General features: G+C 38.4%; 1 protein-coding gene across 4 annotated transcripts in view; it reads right to left on the bottom strand.

Moving 5' to 3' along the window:
* The window catches only part of NTRK2 (neurotrophic receptor tyrosine kinase 2), a 359,572-nt gene that overhangs the window by 309,400 nt on the left and 24,567 nt on the right, over window positions 1-25,605 (bottom strand). For all 4 annotated transcript variants that reach the window (XM_024252096.3, XM_054520116.2, XM_054520115.2 and 1 more), the window contains exons 2-5: window positions 17,916-17,990; window positions 17,730-17,801; window positions 12,249-12,317; window positions 9,371-9,525 (exon numbers count right to left, since the gene is read on the bottom strand). In XM_024252096.3, the coding sequence (XP_024107864.3) occupies window positions 9,371-9,525; window positions 12,249-12,317; window positions 17,730-17,801; window positions 17,916-17,990 (371 nt within the window). The remainder of the gene's footprint in view (window positions 1-9,370; window positions 9,526-12,248; window positions 12,318-17,729; window positions 17,802-17,915; window positions 17,991-25,605) is intronic.

Below are 25,605 nucleotides of genomic sequence, written 5' to 3'. Positions count from 1 at the left end.
GACTTTCAACCAATACAGTGTTTGGTGTTACCTGTACTCTCACGCCCTAAGCATTGTAGTAGTTCTGCCATATAAACCAAGTTTCCCCTTGGCTTTCTCCATTGTCAACTTGGTAACCAGTATTCTCATCCTTTAAGTCAGTTACTACTCATCCATCTGCTTTTTCAGCTTGCAAGTGTTTGTGCTTTGTTGACTCTCCCTCTCCCTTTTTTTTTTTTTTTTTTTTTTTTTTGAGATAGTTTTGCTCTGTCAACCAGGCTAGAGTGCAGTGGCACAATCTCTGCTCACTGCAACCTCCACCTCCTGGGTTCAAGTGATTCTTGTGCCTCAGCCTCCTGAGTAGCTGGGATTACGGGCACACACCACCACGCCTGACAAATTTTTTGTATTTTTGGTAGAGATGTGGTTTCGCCATGTTGGCCAGGCTGGTCTCAAACTCCTGAGCTCAGGCACTCTACCTGCCTCAGCCTCCCAAAGTGCTAGGATTATAGGTATGAGCCACCGTGCCCAGCCAGCTCTTCCACTTTCTATATTTATAGATTTATCTGCTGACTCTGGGTGACCATCAGAGTCAAGGCCTGTCATGGTGCTTGTTCTCAAGGTATGACCCCCTCCATAGCCAGACCCCCACCGATGAAGCCTAAAGACACCCACCTTGGCATTTCAAGTACAAATCCATGGGATGAATTTCCTACCTTTATAAATGTATCTAATAGTTTGGAAATTCTGAGGACAGAAAGGTTAAAATAAAGAGATTCTCAGTAGGAAATGTTATGTCATAATGTTAATTTTTCCTATAAAATCTAATATGGGGTTTTTTTTTCAAACTTAAGCTTACATAATTAACAGCTCTAAAAGCATTTAATTATAGTAATACCAATATTATCATTTATTGGGCATTCACTGAACCAGATATTCTTGCCTACTACCTTGTTTTATCTCATCCTTAGAACCAATCTTGAAGTTAAGTATTTTGCCCTCATTTAATTAATGAAGTATATGAGTTTTGGAAAAGTCAAATACATTATTCAACATTGTCCGAGTACATATAGACCTAGAATTTGAACTCAAAGGTCAGGGTCTTCACCACTACCTCCCGAGCTGTACATATCCATTTCATCATGGACCATAAATACCACTGATAAAGTGGTATTTATGATTCCTTGATAAAGGAATTATTTCGTTTTAAAATAATTACATGTTTATTCTGTAGAAGAGTGAGTTTCCTTTATTTATAGAGAAATTGTATCACCCTGTCATCACAGTTTCCAAAGGAATCTGAGCAAAATTGGCCAAGTCTAGATCTTTTAAATGTAAAGTCTTCCACCAATGAGTAAGCATCTGACTCACGTTAATTCTACAGCGTTAATATGCTGGCCAAAGATTCAATAATGGAAAAAACAATCTGTACTTGAAATATCACTTGAGGTTTAATTAGCACAATAAAAATGAATTGGGAAGCATGAATAGCCAAGGCGGGATCAACCATTTGCCAGGCACTACTTCTTGGCTTAACAAGATTTGAAATCAGCACAAGTACACAGCAAAGCCCAGCAACGTTTCCAAGAGCTGCTAGCTCTACTGTAAAAGGATCCTGACTCTAAGCCCTACAGATGTCTTCCTTTGCACTCTGGGGAAACTCGCTGGAGATCGGAGATTACCAGCTTCCCGGGCAGACAGATACCTCTGCGTAAATGTCTCTTGATCTGGATTCCTTCAGGAAGGATGTACTGGCCTGTAGACCTCAGCAGAAAATCATCAACCAGGCAGTGAAAATGTTGACTTCCTTTACACCAAAGCTTCCCATACTCTATTGTGTGTATGAATCACCAGGGTATCTTGTTAAAGACATAGCTTCTTTTCCAATATGTCTGAGTTGGGGCTTAAGAATTTGCATTTCTAGCAAACTCTTTGTTCCACAGAACACACTTGGAAGGACAGGGATTTAGACCATAAGTGTCGGGCAATTGTTCAAAGGGCTTTTGTTCCTACAACTATTATTCTTAAATCTGATATGGACCTGAGTTGTCCATCAAATTTTCCCCAAAGTGTGTCTTATAGAACTCTAATTTATTGAGATTCTAGAGGGAAAAAAATCCAAGATTACAAAAAAAAGGAAGAAGAAAGAAGAAGAAGAGGAAGAAGAGGAGGAAGAAGAGGAAGGGGAAGAGGAAGAAGGAGAAGGAGCAGGAAAAGGATAAGGAGGCTCTGTAAGAAGCTCTGGATGTTCACAATGCACATTAGAAAATTAAAAGTTCTGAGAACTCCTGCTATAAAGAAATCCATTTGAATTCCATTGATCTTACATTCCCCAAGCAGATTTGAGTACATAATCAGTTCTTTGATTGTAATGTTTGTTGTGGCTTTATTTTCATTTCAAGCAATTTGACAAAATATAAGATACACATATATTTAAATTCAGATGTAAAATACATTTAAATCTAACTATTCTTGTTGATGATAGTAATAGCTATTATTTATTGGGTACTTAGTATGTGCTAGACTCTGTTTTAAATATTTTCCATTTATCACCTTATCAATCATCCTAAAAATCCTAGAAAGTAGGTGCCATTAATATTTCTATTTCCAGATGAAGAAGTTAAGGCTATCAAGTATTATGACTAAATAGCTAGTCAGTGGGGTTGGCCCTGGCCCACATCTGTCTGTCCAGGGCCTTAACCAGAGCATTCTGGCTGCCTCCTTTGCATGTCTCTGCTCCCACCTATTAGTGCATACTTCTTGAGAGTTGACCAAATTGACTAGGTACTTCAATCACTCATTCAAAGTGTGTAGGCCCTCACTTTCTCTTAAGGAAAAACAAATCTTTAGTCATTTTGGATTAACCCAGTTTGGCAACAAATAAGATGGGTTAAGGTTGGGTTTTACTAACATTTTTTAGTAATCACCAGTAGGTCTTGCTTGTGTTTGTTTTCAGCTTGCTTCAGTGATCCTGAGCTCTGTTCATTTCATGTTGGGTCATCATTCCACATGTATAAAAGTATTCAAGTAAATTATAATGTTGTCTGTTCTCTGCCTTCTCTCCTCTCACTTCTATTTGTGCACACATAAAAGAACTTAAAACAAATAAACACTTGACCTATCTCTTAATTCTCTCTCAACAGAATACTAAAATTCTATAACCTTCCCCTCTACCCTTCTATCTCCTTGTCATATCTTCCAAGTTCTTTGCCTCCTGAACAGCTATATTCCACAACCAGGAATGAAGCCAAAATGAGCCTGACCTATTTAGAAGTGATTGCTTTATACCTGGCAGGAAAAATGACAGAAAGTTAGCAAAATGACTTTGCAAGCTCAAATTTGAAACTGCACTTCTAAACACATGTGAGCCATGTCACAATAGTGACAGGTACTACATAACTTCTAAACACAAAAATTTAAACGGCAGTTGACAGATGAGAAAAAAACAACTTCATTTGACATTCTAAGAAGATAAAGAAAAACAACAATCCACTGTGTGGTTTGCTTTATTTAGGAGATAAAACCTGATCTCTAAGAAAATTAAACCAAAGCAGTACACTAAAATAGCCTTTGTGTGTGGTTTTCAGGAAAGAAAGTCAATCCAACTAAGTTGCTAAGAAAATAATGTTTCATATCACTCTAACTTCCACATAGAGCATTAATATAGCATATTCTTTTAATCTGGGAGTGTTAACAAAGTAGAATTACTACCAGTCTATTTTCTTGGTTCAACACGAACAGAAGAAGGAGTATATACAAATATGCTACACAGACATATGTGCTACAAACTGTGGTTGAAACCAAAAGTAATTCTTAAAAATAAATCATTAAATTCAATTTATCTCAAGGAACCCGGCCTCTCCTCCTGGGCACCTGTGAACTGACCTTCACTATCATAAATAGTATTTTGTCGATGTGCCTTTAAAAGCTTCTACATTAAAAGTTTGAAGGTTGGAAAAGTGGAAAACTGAAATTGTCCTAATAAATAGGAAGGAAATCAAAGGCAAGTCTGATTTCAATCCATGGGACCATTAAGGATGGTTTATATAGTAACTGCACAGTTCTTCAACCAACAAGTGAATTGCCACCTTACATTCACTGTGGGACTATTATTCTGTGTGGTAACTAGTTACTAGTAAAATAGGTGCAGGGATTCTTTTGATATGACCCAGAGGAACACTGCCTTTCTTAAATGTATTTGCCATCTACTTAAGACAGAGCATTTCATGTACTATTAACACTTGCTGAAGAAGCTCTCAGATAAGATTTAAATAATAATGATAGTAGTTTTAAAAATTAAAATATAATATCCACTTCTCCTTAATAATCCCATTATGCCAGGGGAGGTGACTGAAAGGTTTATACTGCAAGACTAACTGCTGAAAATCATCTAAGTGTGCAGGAATTGAGCAGAAATTTAAAAAAAAATACTATGTGATAAATAATTTCATTAGAAACACTTGAAGAAGTAGCAGGGAGATTTTTTTATACGAGATGATAATCAGCACAGCCTGGCCAAATCAGCTTTCTTCACCAGCACTTACATGATTCTGTTTCAGTCTTCAGAACCATTGCTCATAGCATCTCTTTATTCCAATTAATGTGGAAATGTTATATGAAAATGTTCTGTTGCCTTGCAATTAACAAAGTTTTTCTAAGGTTTAGAAGGGCTGTTTGAAGAAACGAACCACCACTTGTTTTACAGCATGAATAAATTTACAGTAATTCACAGCAAGAGGGGACTGTTAGAAAAATATTGTGAGGCATTTTGACTGCACTATTAACTAGAATGATGCAGTTAAACTTCCCAGCCCCATCTATCATGCTTGATTAATCTCTAAGGATATAAAGAAAAAAGAAGAAATGAGACTCTCTCAAAAATGCCATAAAGATAACAATTTCAAAAATAATGAAAAAATACTAAACTATAGAATAATTTGGCTAAAATAATGTATTTAAGTTATTTTTAATTAACTGAAACGTTCACACCATTATATTAAAAACCTGGTCCAATATGAACATTAATATGATATGGTTCATGCATTTGTTAATTCAGCAAACCTTCATCAAATGCCTGTTATGGTCAAGGGGTACAGTAGGCACCATGGAATATGCATATTTGCATATAAAATGTAGAGAACTTGTTCTCCATGTAATATCTCCATGATGAAATACTAACAAGGGAAACTTTTAAAGAAAACTCATCTTACAAACAAATAAAATCTCAGGAGCTCTTCTTTTTAATTGAAATAAAAATAGTACCAATTGCAAACTAAATACAATGGCCACAGTAGTTGGCAAATTGTTGGTTTACAAAGATGACACACACAAGACCATGGTCTTCACTGATTCAGAGTTAGCTAAAAAGTTTCACCCCCCCAAAAAAAGTGTGGAAATAAGATGAACTTCAAATCTGTGACTTAAACACAACAGATGTGTTTTTAAAGTATATGTAAAAGAAAAAGCTAGCTGACCATAAATTCATTTTTTTCAAACAAGACATCTAACTTGAAGATATTGGCATGTTATTATCTGGTTTCTTCAACACAGAATTCCAGAGAATTTAAATCTAACATTCTAGTGTCATTTTCTGTCTAGATTATAACTTCTCCTGAAAGAACCAAAGTTGGGAAACCATCAAAAGAAAATTAATACATGACTAAGCCCCAAAGTGAAGGCTCCCTTTCTTATCCCAGATATCCAGAAGTGATACTCAATATTTTTCTTAAAACCCAGAACAAAGTTGGAAAATGAGAAGGCACATCGCTGATGGAAAAGAAACTATAAAGAACTCCTGAGCGAGAGAAAGCAGAAGAGGATTAATGAAAAGCAGCACAGCCCCAAGTGGACACATAACTATGTGCTTCACAAAATAGTGAGGCTTTCAAAGGACTGAAAAGTAGAGGCAGGATTGCAGGACTCCCTGCTGATGTAGCAAACCCCAGTATGGAGAAGGGCATTTCAGTCACAAAAAAATGACTCACAAGAGATTGTGGAAATTGATCATCAGTGGTTGAAAGGAAAAAAAATCAGCAGCTGGACAAACAGCTGAAGAGCTAAGTAATGAGTAAACCAATTCTCCCATAATGCGGTACACAAGGACAAGCAGATGGAAACTACTAAGGAAAGCGTGGCCAGCATGGGTGGAGCCAAAAGTGTAAATATCTATCCAATGTCGATTCCCGAATGAAAGAATAAATGGAAAGAATAAGTTGAGCAAATCAATAAGAAAATTTTTCCAGAACTGAAGACATGAACCTGCACATTGAAAAGGTATCCCTCACAATAAGCAGAATTAAAAAAAAAACAAAAACCCACATCTAGTTACGTTGTGGTGAAATTTAAGAATAACATGGATAAGGAGTAAATTCTCAAAACTTCTAGAGGGGAAAAAATAAAAAAAGCACAGTTTACCTAGAAAGAGCAAGCAACAGACTGACCTCAGACTTCTCATCAGCAACACTCAATACAAAAAGAATATGGTGCAATATCTTCAAAGTTCTGAGTTTTTGAGCCTATAATTTTTTACTCGGCAAATTCCACTGAGAAGGAAAAATACAGGCCAATTTCCCACCACCCAAGAACTTGATTTTATTTTTTTAATTTCTATGAAAGAAGTATTAGAAGATATACTCCAGCAAAAAGAGCAATCACACCAAAAGAACACAATAAGACACAAAAGTCTACAATATACAAAGAAACATGACATCTTCAAAAAAGTCAGGTAACAATATAAAAATAAAATCCCAGATGATAACAAACTGAGAGCTGGGAGGAGAAGTAAAGGGAAGCAAAAATATTTTTTCTGCGTTATTGGTGGTTATCTCTACGCAGAAAATACATATTTAAATTTGTGCAGAAAATAGTTCAGTATTATAGATTTTTTTAAAAAGAGAATCCTTATCACTTTCAAACAATCAAGAAAAAACAAAGAACAATGAAAGTAAAGAAACGGAAAAACCCTACAGAAAAATAGACAAAGGATATAAACAGGTAATTTACTGAAGCATAAACACAGTCCAATAAACATATAAGATACTCAATAGTAATCAGGAAAATGCAAACTCAAAAGCCATGACAGCATTTTTTAGAAAGACAAACACTAACAAGTTTGCTAATATCAAGGTATACCTTGTTAGGGTGGGCATAAATAGATACAGCCATTTTTTCATGTGCAAACCACATAAACCAAAAATTCTGCTTCTTTCTATGTATTCTAGAAACCCCTTTGCACTTATACATATGTGTAAAAAGCATGAATAAGGATGCTTGCTGAGCATTTTTGCAGTATTGAAAAAATGGAAAATAAGCAAAATGCCCGTCAATATGGAACACTTAATTAATTACGATACATTGTATCATGAATTTCACGTAATGGTTAAAAAGAATATGACAGATCTATGACTACTGACCTGAAATGGTTAGGAGCAAGAAAAAGACAAACATCATATGTGTAATGTAGGAAATTACTTTTGCAACAAGACATATCAATACAATACATGCAATTATAAAAAGTAAAACACTTGAAAGAGAATAAAAATTAAAAGGGAAAGAACAAAACAGTTAAGAACACAAAAACGATAGGAAAAATAAGTCTGTCGATTCACTTGCCACACTCTTCTATAATGTTGCTTTTTGAAAAGCATCCTTGACATTGAAATGAATTGTGAATGTTACCGTGAATGTAACCATTCAGTCCTAATCAATCAATTGAGCCCATGCCCTCATTACAGTAGATTCAAAAACTCACTCTTAGACACACAATTCATTGACTAATTTGTAGAAAACAGAAATAAAAAATGACTGAAAATTCACAAACTGATTAGGAAAAATGAGGACCAGTTCACTCCTTACACGTCCCCTATCCCAATCACAATGGCCGAGCGATAACACGTAAGGTGGGGTGCATTCCCAGAATGCTGCCAAGACGACACAACCAAAAATTAAAACGGAAAAAAATGAAATTGGTTTCAGGCAAGGACAAAGCAGACGTCTGTTAAGAGGCAGTTTGTGAAATCAGAGCAAGAGTCAGATGCTTTCTCTCTTTTCCTCTCAGTGGTTGCTGAACCAATGTGGCCACAACTGCCATGGAGATTTGGGAGCTGGCCAAAAGGCCAGGTGACTCAACATTGAATTTCTTGTCCCTCTAGGCAATTTCTCTCAGCAGTACAAATTTGTACCAGAACAGAGAACAGTTACCCTCTTATCAATCAGGAAAAGACACATATTAAAAGTTTTTTTATTTTTTAAGTGTTAGCTAGCAAAGAAAACTGACAGAGTTTGGCAAGAGAATAAAGTCTTATTCCCCCATTATGAAACCAAAGGACTCTATTTGTGACAGAAAAATCTGTGGGAAGGGTCAGGGCTGTCTTCTAAGGTCATTCAGGGTAAGAAACAGACTCATATCTTTATTTTTATCGCATTCCTACAAAGCATGCGCAGCAGCTCCATTTTTCTTAAATAAAAAATAGACCTCAAATAATAGGGTCTTCCGAAAACAAAGAATCGGTTGTTTGTGATTAATACACAGATTCCTTGTGCACAAGAACCAGGTGCTACATCGCTTTCTGCTGTGTCACCAGCCACTAGGCCAGAAGATCAAACATAATTGTTTGTGAACTTGTTAACTGGTTGACTAACCGATTCAAATGTCAATGGGGGAGTTGCATGTGTGGGTATTGTAGAGGTACATCACTGAAGACTAGTAAAATCCTAAGCAGAACACTTTGCTGTTCCTTCCGTATAACTCACTAGCACTCACATGAGCTCGATTTTGCCATTTGGTGCCCTTTTAAATGTTGGAGATGAAAATGCTGGGAAGAGGAGTAGGGGATGACGGTAAAGTAGGAGATCTTAAATCCAGACATGGGGAGAAGCACGTGGCATGGCAGACTTGGGGCACCCCATCAAGAGACACAGACTTCTGGCAGTAAGACAAGTTTAAGGGAATGTGCTGGATTGAGTTGGATTTGCTTGTGCTGCCAGGACACTTTCATCACCCTGAGATCCTTGGCCTGGGTGCCATCCAAGGGTATATGTGGCCAGAGAAGTGCCACACTTTTAGCAGATAGTTTTTGCACAGACGGATGGGTGGATAAATGGATGGATGGATAGATGGAAAAACAAATATGAACAAATAAGCAAATGAACAAACAAACAAAAAGAATAAGCAGTGTACTTTTTCTCTATGCACTTTACAGCCATCCACTCTGAATTAATATTCAACTTGCAACGATTACTCCACACTGCACACAAATGTTGTCTGATTCACTGGAGACATCAACAGAATACTATATACAATCCAGGTAGTGGTAATTTTCCCAGACTACCACACCAAGGCAATGAGAATAATTAATAGCAACTAGAACACATTGATTTAAAAATAAATTACCACAATTGGGTATCTGCAGGTTTGCCAGGGGAATATTCTTGCTGCTTTCATTCAGGCAGTACAAATCTTGAGTGTCTGGACTGGATTTAGCCTCTTGGAGAGTCTTGATCCACATAATGTCACAGGAGCATGTAAATGGATTGCCCACCAGGATCCTACAGGGAACAAAAATGACAACAGATCAAGTTCCTTTTTCCATTTTAGCTACATTAGTGCTTGCAAAATACTACAACATTATGAATTCTTTCTAGCCAGCAATGCTTGGAAGTCATACCACTTTCATAGCATGACAGCACTTATTATTCCTTCATTTATCTGACACTTACTTGAGCATCTGCTATATGCAGACAGCACTGGAGAATGATAGAAGACCTTACAGAATAACAGGGGAAACAAGATAGAGACAGAAATAGCCAAAATATAGGATAGAAAAGAACGTCTCATAACATGGGGAAAATAAGGTGCCATGACAAATATATCATGGTTATTATAGAGTTATTAAGAGGATGCCAACAAGAAGTTTTCAGGAATGCTAACATACTTATTTCTGACCAGGCTAAAGACTCAAGTGTTACCACTTTCTAAGCTCAAACTTCAGCAGGGGGCAGAACAATTTTATCTCAATTTAAAATGAGACTGTAAGTACAAAGCTAAGACTAAATTGTGAATGCCAGAAGGCTGGCACCCCTAGCTTTCTGCATTATGCAATCACAGTCAGTTTCATTGATTCAAGATAGCAGGAGTAAAGGTGAGAGAGAGAACCTGAAAGGAAGCTGTAGACCTCCTTCACACACACACACACACACACACACACACACACACACACACACAGAGCAAGCTATTCTGAGGGCAAGGCAACTGAGCTGCAGATTGAGCTGCGTTAGACCACTGTGGGTGGAAAGCCACCGCCATTCAGACCTCAGTCATGCTGCCTGGACTCCTGTGGCCTGCAATGGGTAAAAGAGGAAGTAGTCAAGAGGAAAATAAAAACCACAAGGAAAAAAAATCTTTAAATGCTTATTTATAATACTCAGTGGCCTATGTAAGATGAATTCCATTTATGGTAATGAGCCTTTAAATGAGGCCATTTAAAATCGTTACATAGATTCTGCCTGGCATTAACCACAATACTTAAGATTTCCGTGAAGACAGGACCTGGGCTTTGCAACATCATTTACTCCTGTGGTTTTCTGGTTGGGTTCTAAGAATCTCAGGGATCCCTGGAGACTTTTCCAGGAGTTTCTTAGGGGAAAATGTGGTCATGGTAGACTCATTTAATTTGTGTCTGCTTGATCACCTCCAAGTATCCTTCCAACACCAAAATGGGATTTGATGTTATGAGATATGGAATAGAATGCAGAAAAGACCCACCACCAGTTTAAACCCCACTAATCCAAAATGCTTCCTGGAGCTCTGAGTACATGCAAAACTGAAGAGTCTTTCTAAAAGAAGATATCATTAACTCAGCAGAAGGGATAAAGAAGGAAAGGAATGTTTCAATTATGAATACAGTAATGTTCATATGACAACACAACACTGGTGCACAGCTGGCTTCTTTCTCCAGCTTACTAAGCAAGCTCGATGATTATGACAGCACATTACACTTTTATCTTTAGGTTTCTACCTCTCCCACTGGATAACAGAATCCAGGAACATAGAATCTTCTCTCTCTTTATCCCCATGGCCTTGTGCCATATCATTTTAATTTGTAATAGGTACACAATTAACATTTGTTGAATTAATTGATTAACTATGCTTTGAGAAGAATATTGAGACATAAATTTGAAATTGAAACTCTAATTTTTAATCCAGCAAGAAAATTTTGAACAATATTGCCCAAAATTTTTACACCAAGTACTTTACCCTATCTCATATATCTTCCTTTAGTTTGTCATGCCTATTCCTGTGTTAGAAGCATTAGTGCTTCAACGCCCTGAATTTACTTTATTCCAAATAATTGCCAATTGCCAAGACTTTCACCATATAACACCCATTATACCTATTAACTTGTTGTCTCTCCAGCAGTGAAATCTTCCAATCTGCACAATTTCCTTGTGAATAAGGATGGATCTTCATAAAAAGACTCCACAATTCAGGCAACATAGAGTTTAAGCAAATGCCATTGCCTAATCTTCAAAGGCCTCTTCCTGGGCCCACATCTGCCCCACAAAGCCTCTGCATTAGGATGCTTTGAGGTGCCTTACCATAAGAATAGCAACAGTTCATATTTGTTTAATGGGGACAACGCAAGGAATGGAGCTCACTTGGAAATCCTGGCTGTTAGTCATCAACACCTTTCAATATGTTTTCTATCATTTTACAACAGAAGAAAATGGGACTTAAAAATAAATATTGAATGCAATAACAGACCTGGAAGAAAATCTCACAAAGATGGGTGGGGACAGAGAAGAACTACCTCTCTTCCAATGTCCCCTATCCTTAAGATGGACAAAAGTGAGCAGAGTTTTGCCCATTTTTATTTCCTCCTTGAATGGGTTTCCTTGACTTTAGGGCCTGGATCCAACAGGAACCAAACAGAAGCTGTGAGATATAAAGTATACAGCCGTTTTCACACAAAGCCCCCTTCTTTTTCTCTTTTTTCCCTCTACCAGAAATTATTTATGTAAAAACAACATTTAAATGAATCAGAAATGATATGTCACTACTGAGATTTCTATTTTTTTAATTACTGAATTTTAAAAATGAGAGATAATAAACCATGAGGGAATAAAAGACTGAGAGACTGAAACTTGAGAAATCATTTTTTGAGAATTTAGTATAAAAATAGATCTGCAACATCACTCATTAAAAGAAAAATACTTAATTACCCCTTCCTTTGAAAACATTTCCCCAAATGCCACACAAAATCATTACTTACAGTTCAGACAAGTCAAGGTGACGGAAATGTTTCCTAGACAAACTCGTCAGTTTGTTTCGAGTAAAATTGCTGAAAGGAATCAAAAACATTAAACATAAATTTAAAATGTTACATTTTAGGAACACGGTATTCAAATAGAGATTTGTTTTTCAAAATATAATTTTATTTGATCATTATACATGCTTTACTTACATCCAAATATCTCTCTCTTTCACCTAGAGTGATAGCTGAGTTTTTCCTCTAACCTTGTCTATAATTTTTTCTTTGCTGGGAGGGGTACCATAAATATATTGTGTATTTTTAATGTCTTTTTCACCCAAAAGCTTACTTTTCATATGTTGATTTGGAGCCAAGTTATATATCTCATAGAAACCCTGATCTTTTGAACAATTAATAGGAGGATATGTAAGATTAAATAAAATTTAAAACTATAAACCCAGTAGGGAAAAAAGATGCCCTAAAACTAAAGAGTATCATGGATATTTTGAAATTATGTGGCATACAAAACTCTGAATATTAACTGAATTCAATATGTCTTTATAGGAAAGACATTTTATTGATGAAAAAACTCTACTGAGATTGTTTACATATGATCTAGATAACCACATACCTCCACGATGAGAACAAACAAAAATTAGGTAACAAGGAATATGTCAGATTTCATCTTGAACTATTCTAGTGACATACCATCTTCAGATTTGGACCAACCAGACAACAAAAAGATATATTTGTGATTAAAAAAATAATAATTTACTGACATGTTCCAAACATGTAATTTGATTCTATAAAAGAGTTTCCAGTGATCAGTGTCATGAGATTTTGGGGTAGGAAACTCAGAGCTATAACCCTGGCAGCTGACTCACTCTGCGAATTTGTTTACTGTTTAAATTTATTTAAAGAGTATCTGATGCTTGGGCCTCAAGATGTGTTTAATAAATAAAATGAATGTAAAACAAACACCAACTTTCATAAAAACAGCCAAGACCTCTACAAACCGGAAGAAGTCAATGAGCCTTTCAGTGTGTGTTTCCTGCCGAGGAAGGCAAGTGTTGGGCTGAGAGTTGGATAAAACATGAGATCTGGCCGGGTGCGGTGGCTCACACCTGTAATCCCAGCACTTTGGGAGGCCAAGGTGGGCGGATCATGAGGTCAGGAGATCGAGACCATCCTGGCTAACACAGTGAAACCCCGTCTCCACTAAAAAAAATACTAAAAATTAGCCAGGCGGTGGCAGGTGCCTGTAGTCCCAACTACTCGGGAGGCTGAGGCAGGAGAATGGCTTGAACCCGGGAGGCAGAGCTTGCAGTGCGCCGAGATTGTGCCACTGCACTCCAGCCTGGGTGGCAGAGCAAGACTCCGTCTCAAAAAAAAAAAAAAAAAAAAAACACACAAAAAATAACACACATGAGATCTGAGGGTGACAGTGATCCTGGTCCCTTACCTGAGGCTACTCTTTGCTGTCAGCCCAAGGAAGTCATCACTGAAGTATCCTGGTGTGTTTGATCAGTCACACAGTCCTGGGGTTACAACCAGGAGCTAAAGCATGAACTAAGGCTAGTCAGTTGATAAGAAAGAACCTACCCCTCTGGTGTCTCACAAATCATGAATGTGTGTGTCCACTCTCAGCTTAATTCTATATTGAGATCTCCACTCATCCAAACCCCTACCTACACAAGGGTATCCTCCTTCCTTCTAGGCGTGCATCTTCTCTCTTCACACTGAGTATAAAGTGCTCACCCACGTGAAAAATAATCCACCAGGAAGTTGTAAAATGTGCCCACATAAGTCTCTTCTTTTGGAACGTGAATTAAGAATGGGTTTCAGCCAGGCACAGTGGCTCACGCCTGTAATCCCAGCACTTTGGGAAGCTAAGGCTGTTGGATCACCCGAGGTTGGGAGTTTGAGACCAGCCTGGCCAACATGGTGAAACCCCGTCTCTACTAAAAACACAAAAATTTGCCTGGTGTGGTGGCGCCCGCCTGTAATCTCAGCTACTTGGGAGGCTGAGGCAGGAGAATTGCTGGAACCCGGGAGGCAAAGGTTGCAGTGAGCCAAGATGGCGCCATTGCACTCCAGCCTGGGCGACAACAGCAAGACTCCTTCTAAAAAAAAAAAAAAAGAATGGGTTTCACTGGTATACAATGCATTGAAAAGTCAGTCTGCCTATCTTTTCCACAGTCTCTAAGGCACAAATGCTTTCATCTTCATCAGAAGTCCCAATCTTTCTAAAACAAATGAAAAACCAAAAACCTGCTTTCCTCCTCAAGAAAAAGGCAGAGAGAGGCAGCGAAGAAAGAGGAGGCTTAGGGTGAAGAGTCTCCCTGTCTGCTGGTAAAACTGCCGCCCCGCAGTGCTGCTGCCTCTGTGGGGCTGCCAGCAGCACCGCAAAGAGCGGGGTTACCGGCCAAAGAACAAGATGAGTTTTATGAGCCATACTTATTATTGGGGCCAAAAGCCAAAATGGAGGAAGAGGGGAGGGAAAAAAATCAACAATCCTCTTACTGTTTGATTATAGAGCTTTGCAAGGGAGCTAATTAGCACCTCTGCAAAGTCCCTGGAAAACACAAATACCAGCTTTTCTCACAGTCCCTGGGCTCTAAGAGGCTGGGCAGGAATTAAAGGCATCAAGAAATAACGTAGTGACCAGTCTCTGGGGCTCTGGGCAGTCCCCAGGTGATGCTAATATGGACAGGGTAGGGGGAGAAGTGGTGAAAGTGAGAGAGAGGATCCCATTTAAATTTCCCTAAAACCCAAAGTGAAATAGATTGATCTTGTATGCATTTTTATATTGCTGGGGAAACTCAGAGAGATCATCAGTATATCCAGGGGTAGAGAGAAACAGCTTTTAATACATACTTTGTTATCAGCTCCCTTGCACCCCACTGCGTTGATATTTGAGGGAAGAGTGCAATTTGCATGTGGAAAATCAGGGGACCACCAACGAAGCTGTTCCCCAGAGTCCTGCATCATAAGCAGAGCTTAGGTCTAAGATCCGGAAAGGCAGACACCTGACTTAATTCCTTCCTTCCTCCCTACTGTTCTCAAAATCAAACTACTTAATTTAATTTCAGATTTTGGTGATTAAGAGCCTCTTTTGTCCTGTGAATATATGAAGCTTACTGTCATCTGATGACCTCTTCATAACTGCCTGGCACTTGCCTATTTCTCTCTTAGTATTCAATAATGGCTATAAATATTAGTAGCATTTTTGCAATTTGATCAATGATTGACATCCCAACTATTGCTTCTTCAGAAAACTGTCAGATATGTATGTCCCTTTAGCTTCCCATTTTAAAATAATTCTTCTCTGGAAGCTAGGGAGAGATATTTGACTTTATATAAGCTGTGTACTGCACAAAGAATACCACCGGCCAGGCGTGGTGGCTCAAGCCTGTAATCCCAGCACTTTGGGAGGCCGAGGTGGGCGGATCACGAGGTCAGGAGATAGAGACCATCCGGCTAATGCGGTGAAACCCCATCTCTACTAAAAAAAAAAAAAATTAGCCTGGCATGGCGGCGGGTGCCTGTAGTCCCAGCTACTGGAGAGGCTGAGGCAGGAGAATGGCATGAACCCAGGAGGCGGAGCTTGCAGTGAGCCGAGATCGAGCCACTGCACTCCAGCCTGGGTGACAGAGCGAGACTCCGTCTCAAAAAAAAAAAAAAGGAATGCCACCAAAATCATCCTGTCATATATCAACGTGAAAAAATATACAAAGTGGCTTTCATATTCATAGAAATAGCATGCAACAATGAAAATATACAAAGTAAAGTGAAGTAATAAGTAAGTCTATTAATAAAACTATAATTAGCCAGAGTCCACTGTCCAAATCACAACATTAGGAGAAGTGATGTGATAAAAGAGCCACTAAAATTCAGTTGTTGAGTAATTTGGGTCTAAGGTCAACTGTAATGAAAATACCAGAACTTAACAACTGAGGTCATTAATTACATCTAAGTGACTGCATTAGAGCATTTTGCCTTTTTCTTCTATCCAACTTCTCTCTTGTTTATGCTATCAAGGCCTACGCAGCCATCAGATTTGTGCAGGCAAAGATTTGTGCAGACTGCAGAAATGATTCCAAAAAGCATTTAATTGAAATGTGTTAATAAAGTTCCCTGGAGTTTTATCATATTTTTGCAGAATGTTTTATGTCTTAATTTACAGACTTTATTTTTAAAGTGACTTCATCATTAATGCCACCTATAAAATATGAAGCTATGATATTGGCTTTATGAAATTAATATTTTCCATAATATCAACAAATTTCAATAGAGTGTCCAGGCAGTCTGCTTCTAAGAGAATGGTTTCTTTTATAACTGGCATGGAAATCAGTTGGGAACTGTTCTTCTCAAAAAAAAGAAAGAGGACAAACCTTATAAGAAAGTCTGATTCTCTATGGATGATACAGATTTTATTTCCTGTGCTCTTATTGTAAGAACATGGAGAGGGGTTGGCCCTGGAGTCATAACTCTGCCACTTACGATCTATGAATCTGAGCAAGTCCTAGAACTCTCTCACTCTTATTTTATCTATGAAATGTGAATAAAAAAGATCTGTCCTACCAATTGTCAGAAAAAAATCATGTGAAATAATCCAGGTGAGGGTCCCATAGATAGACTATGACATGTAAGGTATCATTGCAAAGAGAATTTGGTACAGCAAAACAGAATCAATGAATGCAGGCAACAACCTCCTGGCAGAAGTTCCACTAAAAACTCAGGGGATGGGAGTACAAGTCTGAGCTCAGTGATGCATAAATATTCTGCACTTAGGTGATCTTTAGTTTAATGAAGACAACTCTCAGGAAAGCCACACCTTATGGACTTAAATGCCATCATCTAGAGGATTTAGCAACAAACAAGCTAACAGTTCCCATTTTCCATATTTCCATTTGACTTCAGTGGACAAAGCATCAACAAGACTTTGGGGAAATATTTCCTATTGTTAATAATTTTCTGTACCTTTGGCGTGTCCCATGATTGATTTTTCTCTACCTTTATGAATCCATGACAGACGGCTTTGGGAAAATGAAGGTTCAAAAGAGAATCCTATTGTGGGGGGAAAAGCACCAGTAATTTTTATTTCCCTATAAAGGCCAAGGCCAAGGCCAAGTCAGCTTCTTTCGATTCCACTAGTTTGATGTCTTCCAGGGAGTACGTCATTATTCCAAGGAAGAAAATCAAGAACTCTGTGCAAAGACACAGTTTTCACATCAGACTCCTTGCTGCTAGCCTACTGCTCTGTCCAAGATGGAACTGGCCCAGAAATTCATGAAAGGGAATAAACAGCCTGTTCTAAGTACCCCTCTGAAGCTATTCAAAAAATCAAACAAAATCAGAGCTAATGTTTCTAAGCTATTATCACAGCTATACTAACTTTAAAAAGGGAGGTTTCAAGTTGGAAAAGAAGGAAAATAAACAGAGGGGGGAAATATTGAATAAAATGGGTCCTGGGAAGCAAAAGAATCAATCTCTACTTACATGTGCTGCAGGTTGCTGTTTTTCAGAAATGCTTTATGAGCCACAAATTTTAATCCAGAATCCACAATTGTCCTGTGAAAACACATAATTTCATGCACATTAGAAAGAACCAGTGAATGCCTGCCTGACCAGAGTAGACAACAGGAAAAATCTCTGAGATAATGTGCCCTGGTCCTGAGTACTCACAGATTTCTCAGTCCCACATAAGCTTCAACATCATCTTCGTTGATGATTTCTAACCTTTTCTGGTTTGCGATGAAACTGTAACAAAGCAGAGAGTGAATCGCAGTGACTCAGAATGTAGGCAGCAGCACGATGAAGAACTCCCATCCACCTCACCCAGGTGTCCAAGGTGCTCCCTCCACGCCCCTCTGAGCCTTGACATTTTTTAAATACAGCAGTAGAGCAAAACTGAGCATGACTGAGCAGAAACCATGACTGACCAGGTTTCATGGTCAATAACCCATTCACTGGGTTTCATTTCTCCTCATGTTTCCTCATTCTTTCACCCAACAATTTCACTTTTCTTTCCCTTTCGGAATATCACCAGTGTACATAGGTGAAAACACCATGGAAATGCATCTACTCCTCTCAAAGGTGTTTCCACTCTTACGGTGAGAGCCGCAGAGATGCTGCTGTCATCACTGCACAAGAAAAGTCACATATTTCCCCACATTTCAAGAGAGACAGCCACTCCCTCCTTTACCTCCTAAAATACTAAGGTGCATTTTCCCTACCCCTTCCTCTTTTCTCTCTATTTCCCTGGCCTAGCATCTCCTCCTTCTGCCTTTGTCAGTAACAATATCAATCTTTCCTTTGATGAACCACATTTCAGAAACCCCATATGGCCTTAGCGCATTCTCCGTGGGAATCTCCTCCCTCCCCCACCCCCTAAGCCCTCCAATATAGGGGTGAATAGAGAGAAAACTCCATCCCTTTGGCCACACTGGTGGGCTTAGAGATGTGCACATAATCTCAATTACACCAAGAGGAGTCTTCCCTGAGATTAAATAAATGAATACTGGGGAAGAGAGAGTCTCTGTCTTTCTCTGGGATCATAGCTGAAGGATGGCACAGGCCTGGGGCTTCCATGGGGAAATTTTCTGCTACAAGGAAATAGACTGTCCAACAATGAAGTCAGTCCGTCCACAGAAAGAAGCAGAGCTAAAGAGACAGAACTCTAAAAATACCACTTGAGCCTTTAGATACAACTGTCTCTGAGGCTAGATGTCACTAACCTAAGTTGATCTTAAGTTCTATCATTTGCAATCAGTAAAGTCCCTAGTGATACAAACAAATAGCTATTAAAACCATCATCATGGAATTTCCTATACTCTACCCTGTACTACAGTTATTTAAGTACCTGTCTATTCAGTTTTCTTAGATCACAATGTCTTTGAGATAGTTAGATCTGTTTTATAATTCTTAATATGCATCACAGCACCTGGCTCAGTACCCAGTACAAGGTAGGTACTCAAAGGATGGATGGATGGATGGATGGATGGATGGACAGATGGATGGACAGATGGAGAAAAGATGAACTGCACTTGGAGTTACAAAGGCATTACAAGAAATTATTTCAGGAGGAAATGTCCCCTTTCTTTTTGAAAAAATCTAAGATATATAACGTATTCCAATTAAGACACTGAAAACAAATATGTAGCCCTGCTGTTGACAACGTGAGTTAAAATGAAAAAAATTATTAAATGATGGGGAGGAACACACAGCATCTATAGGTCCCCCAATGTGTGAAAGAAAATGATGACAAGCTGTATGGTAAGGGTTTGGGCACCTCTTTTTAGAAAATAAATTTTAAAAATAAAAATCAGTAGATTATCTGAGAAGACAAAATTACACCAAAGAGAAATACTTTTAAAAGCATCCACACAAACATTGTCTCCTGTTACATAAAAAACCAGCCTCCAAGATAGAACGGCGACTTCTTCTGAAAAAAATTCTTAGTTGTCCCTGATACCCAGGGCCTGGCACACTTAATAAATGTGCAGGAAGCTTTCGTTCCCTTCTCTCCTCCCACCACACATAGAAGAAAGAAACATTTTAAGACTTGAAAGGAATGCTCAATTTTTAACATCAAATATTTCAGAGTTATCATACTTTAGATACATTTTTGCAAGATTTTTCACCAACATTCTCAATAGAGACCACAGTGACCTCACTCTTCTAAATGATCTCACAATAAGAACTGCATTCCAAAGAGCCCTGAATGTTAATACTTTTTCTCATGCAACTGACAGCAAAAAGGATAGATAATGTGGGCGAGTTTTCCTCTGGAGTCACAATCCAGACTTCCAGGCAAGCCTGTCCCTTCCTACCAGCTGTGTAAGCATGAGGCCTGTCACTGTCCTGAAGTCATTGAGAGTTCTTCCTCACTCTTTTCCTGGATTATCCTTGCATCCTCCATGCTCACAACAAGGGCCTGGAACTCAATGGGGACTTTATTATGATCTGCACAAGGCACTCATCTTTAACTTTTTGTTACTTATGCCCTTTCTTTTCATTTTTCATCAGACATTTAATTTATAAACTCCCCGGTTTTATTTAATAGAATACAATGAACCAGCAAATAAAAATGGAAGGCATAGAGGAGAGAAAGACAGGGGTAGAGATGTCAATGGATTGCACAAAACTATGTGGGGAAAAAAAAAGAAAAAATTTAAAAAGAAAAATAAATAAAAAATAAAGAGATATCAACGGAGCCTGGAATTCAGTTTAGAAATGCATACACTTGTTAGGGAAAAAAACAAAAACAAAAACACATAAGCTTAATTCTATGCTTTCTAGTCACCAGTGTCCAAGAAAGAAGGAGATGAGGATAAATTTGGTCAATGGTAAATTCACAGTATTCTTGAGATGAAAATGAGCCAATTAAGCAAAGCACCACTATTCTGAAATCTAAGACCAGACAGGAAATTTTGCTGAAAACCATCAAAAGCACCATCAAAAGAAGTGATGAAAAATGGTCACTAGAGAATACTCTTCTACTGTGGAGGCAAGAATGCCCTGGATAAATAAATACATTTTTCTTCTTGTCAAGATGGAAAGGCCAACAGAAGAGGGGGATTACAAGTTTAGCAAGGGCCAGGTGCAGTGGCTCACACCTGTGATCCTAGCACTTTGGGAGGCCGAGTCGGGCGGATCACGAGGTCAGGAGATTGAGACCATCCTGGCTAACATGGTGAAACCCCGTCTCTACTAAAAATACAAAAAATTAGCCAGGCGTGGTGGCGGGTACCTGTAGTCCCAGCTACTCAGGAGGCTGAGGCAGGAGAATGGTGTGAACCCGGGAGGTGGAGCTTGCCATGAGCCGAGATCATGCCACTGCACTCCAGCCTGGGCAACAGTGCGAGACTCCGTCTCAGAAAAAAAAAAAAAAAAAAAAAATTTCAGCAAGGGCTCCTCTAGTAGCAGATCCTAAGAATTCCCCCTCATAAGCTATTACGTGTAGTCATGTCCACAATATAGATACTAGCTACAAACTGCTCAGGAAATCTACCCCCTAAGAAACTCTCCTTAGCTACCACTAAATGAAGAATCAAATCATAGGGTTAGAAAAGAAGCCAGTAAGGTGAATAACAGGCAATTCACAGAGGAAAACTTCGGTGGCCAAGAAACATGAAAAGTTGCTCATCTCCCAAGAAATGTGAAATGTAAATTAAAATAACAATGACATATTATTCCTCTCCCACTAGATTGACAAAATGTTTAAAGTCTAACAATGTAAAACATTTCTATGGATGTGATGAAATTTCTCTGAAATTGTTGGACGAAGTGTAAATTGTTATAACTACTTTGAAAAGCATTTGGCCTGTATCTTGGAAAATTATAAATCAGAACCCTTCAGGGCCCAGCAATTCTATTCCAGGTATTCACCCAAGAGAAGTTCTCACATATGGACTCAAGAATAGTCATTGTAATATGATCAGCAGAATATTACAACATTCATTGTCATAGAGTCAAAAGCTGGAACAACCCGAGTGTCCATCCATAAAGAAATAGACATTGTTTAAAATAAGGTGTGATATATATATATATATATTAGATTAAATAAGATCTACATATTTGAACAGAAAGACACTGCTATGCTAAGTGAGAAAGAAGATAAGCAAAATTGTATACTGATATATACATGTAATATAAAACAATCTGTGTGAACTTTTAAAAATACACAAAAAATAATACCACATAGTGTTCACAGTCAAGTAGATATGCAACGTACAGAAAGATGATTCCAAGGAAGGTGGCCTTGGGAAAGGAGAATGAGTCTGGGGTTACACACACACACACACACACACACACACACACACACAGAAACTATTTATACCATTTATGTTATTAAACTGCTAAACTATTTTATTAAAAGAAAAAATAGTTTAAAAATATTAAACTATCATTTCTGAATGTAATTATATAAAGTTATTATGTCATTATACTTTTTTGAATTTTTAAAATTTATGAAGAAAAAAGAAAAGAAAGAGAGAGACAGCAAGCAAGAAAGGATGGGAGGGAGAGAGGGAAAGAAAGAGACAGAGACTGCAACAACCATACAAAGGAAATAACTGCAGGAAAGCCAGACCCCAGGGTTTCTCAGTGACTCAGTGGAGGAACACACCTGAGCTCAAGTTCTTGGTTCCCTGGACCACCCAAACAGCAAACAGCTAACAGCTTTCTTTCCCTGCCCCACAGCCTCCAGATGGAAACAGAAGACCAAGGTGCATGCTGCGCTGCCCCCTCCTGGTGACTTCCACCTGCCTCCAGGAGGATCTCCACAGCCCTGGCCTCTCCTGCTCTCTGCCTCAGGGCAACTGATCCCAAAGGCACAGGGTTAGGAAGGAGAGAGGAAGTGCCAGGTCAGGTCCACTGATAGGCGAGTAGCAGGCTCTTTCCCAGAAAACCACTCCCCACTGCCCCTGTTAAAGTGCAGTGACACTGTGGGCTCTTCACCGAGTCAAGCTCTGCTTAATGAAACACATCTCCAGAAAGGGTGCCATTCCCTCAAGGGAGCAGTGGGAAGGCCCAGAATTGTGGCACACACCCCAACCAGGAGATTTCTCTCCATGACAACCTCAAACTCCTCTAACCTAGGCCCACTGCTCTAGAAAGCTTAGGTCCAGGGGCTTCCAAGCACAGCCCCTCTGCCCCCAGAGCTCATGTCCCCACACTTGCCTCACAGGAATCTCACATGAGGTCCACGGAGTTTTCATCTTCTCAGAAAATTGAGCTTCCCTCCACCCCCAGCCTGCAGACGTTGCTTGCATGCTCTCTTAGGCAAGTCAGCGGCCCTTAAATAGTGACCAAGAGGCATGGTGAATTTGGATTTTTTGTTTAATTTGGTACTCCTTAGAAATTTCTCTCACCTCCTCAGTCCCCCAGGGTCCCTGGCCATCAACCTTTATTAATAATCTGCCAGGAATCATTGGTGGCCTTCAACCATCCTGTTCTGCCCAGAATGTGCCTTTCTCCCTTACCAAGTCCATATACAGGACTCTTGCTAGGACCTCATATTATAAGGGCTGTTTTTGCTGTTATTTTTTGCACATTTACTACATCCCAAGGCCATTAACTATTTCCCTAAAGATTGGATCTTATATGATAGAGTCTTCTCAATGTACTCATCTAAATCTATCCCAGGACCCTCCAAGACTGCTTGAGTGATTTGTAGACACAACACCAAAAATGTTTTTTCCAATCAGAACATTTACATTTTTATTCCATCAGTTGGCATGCAGTTTTAGCATTTATTGCACTTGTAAGTTTGCAATTAAGAATTAGAGCAATGGAAGGTACTCTTTGTACCCTCAATTTTATTTTTCTATGAATCTACCTGACTCCGTTACTGAATTGCTAGCTCCTCATCTCAACTCACTGATCTCTGTTTCCTAGCACAGAGCTGATGCTCAAGGAATGTGAGCTGATGCTCAAGGAATGTCTGCTGACTTAGAGCACCCAAACTGATCCTCCACCTGGAGTTTATCACCATCATAGGACACAGCTTCACTTCTCATGCAGAAAACAAGCAAACAAAGGAAAGACAATAACAGAAGGGGGTGGAAAGCTGATTTGGAACCCCAAATTTGTCCAATCTAAAAGCTAATTTAGATTACAAGAACACAACATATTCAAACCAACTACTTATTTATTTATTTATTTAAGTGATTAAAAACCAGCTAGCCACAGTGGCTCACACCTGTAATCCTAGCACTTTGGGAGGCCAAGGCAGGAGGATCGCTTGAGTCCAGGAGTTCGAGACCAGCTTGGGCAACATAGTAATACCTTGTCTACACAAAATTTAAAAATTAGCTGGGCATGGTGGCAGGTGCCTGTGGTCCCAGCTGCTTGGGAGACTGAGGTGGGAGGATCACTTGAGCCCAAGAAGTTAAGGCTACAGCGAGCCATGATAGCGCCACTGCACTCCAGCCTGGGTGACAGGCAAGATCTTGTCTAAAATAATAATAATAATTGCCCTCAGCAGATAAGCATTCATTTGCCACAGAACCCCGACATGTGAGGAATGTGAGACTAGAAATGGCCTCCAAGACTCTTCAAATCCAGCAATTCTTGATCTTGAAGGAGATGATGCTCTAAGGAGAGACAGTGGACACTGCCACAGGATATGATGAGCCAAAAAGAAAAGGTTTTAAGAAGAGGTACACGCACTTGCCCTGTGAGGGCACAGTGGAAGGAACTACAAAAATTATTGGAAATATATATTTATTTATATATATTATATTTTCATTCACATACATACATATTTTCACATATCATATATGTATGTATGTATGTATATACATGTATGCATGTATATACATGTATGTATATATGTATGTATATACATGTATGTATGTATATATGAAACATATACATGTTTCATGTATATAAAACATATACATATGTTTCATGTATATGTATATATGTGAATATATGTATATTCACATATATATATATATTGTATGAATATATATATTCATACTTTATATAGTGTATATATATTATATAGTATATATATATTATATATATATATAGTAATCTAAATTAGCTTTTAGATTGGACAAATTTGGGGTTCCAAATCAGCTTTCCACCCCCTTCTATTATTGTCTTTCCTTTGTTTGCTTGTTTTCTGCATGAGAAATATATATTTATTTATATATATTTAAACAATTGGGCAGGTCAGTGAAGGTTTAAAAGGAGAAAGGGCATTGAGCTCAAGCTTTGAAGAGTGATTGGAAAGTGGACAGATAAAGAATTAGAACATAAACAAAGTACATGCTATTTGTCATCTTGTTTTGTGTTGTCACCAAATCTTCCCTAGTCTTAATTTGACTTTCAGGACCTTTACTAAGACATTTTTCTGAGGTTAAAGAATTTCCTCTTCTTTGGCTTAACAAAAAGCTTATAGCTGGCTTTTTGGAAAATAAGAGAAAAGAGGTAATTTTAGAGAAAATTCACAGGAATACTTTTGAGTTACAGGTTCCTGGAAAGGGTCCTCATTTCATTTTAAAAGGTTTCACATTTGCTTTAACAACCTATCAAATAATTCCTCTAGGTAATGTCTTCAAGCAACAAGGAGTAGTATCTAATGCATCTTGTCTTTAAGTATATTGTGGTATTACTCAAAAGAAAAATTCCCCTTTAGCCTAGACTTTATTACCTGAACTGTACTTTGGCAACACATCAAAATGAAATGGAAGCAGCTGTGACTATTTCAAATGGTGACTCTTCAAAGTGGAATCGTTTCCTGCTACCCCATCCTCCCTCCTTATAGATAGATCAATAAATAAATAGATACATAGATAGATAGAAGTTTTTTTGTTTGTTTGTTTTGTTTTGTTTTGTTTTGTTTTTTTGAGATGGAGTCTTG

This window comes from Pongo abelii, chromosome 13 (genome assembly GCF_028885655.2).
Source record: "Pongo abelii isolate AG06213 chromosome 13, NHGRI_mPonAbe1-v2.0_pri, whole genome shotgun sequence".
NCBI lineage: Eukaryota > Metazoa > Chordata > Mammalia > Primates > Hominidae > Pongo > Pongo abelii.
This window is presented reverse-complemented; position numbering and strand designations above follow the sequence as displayed.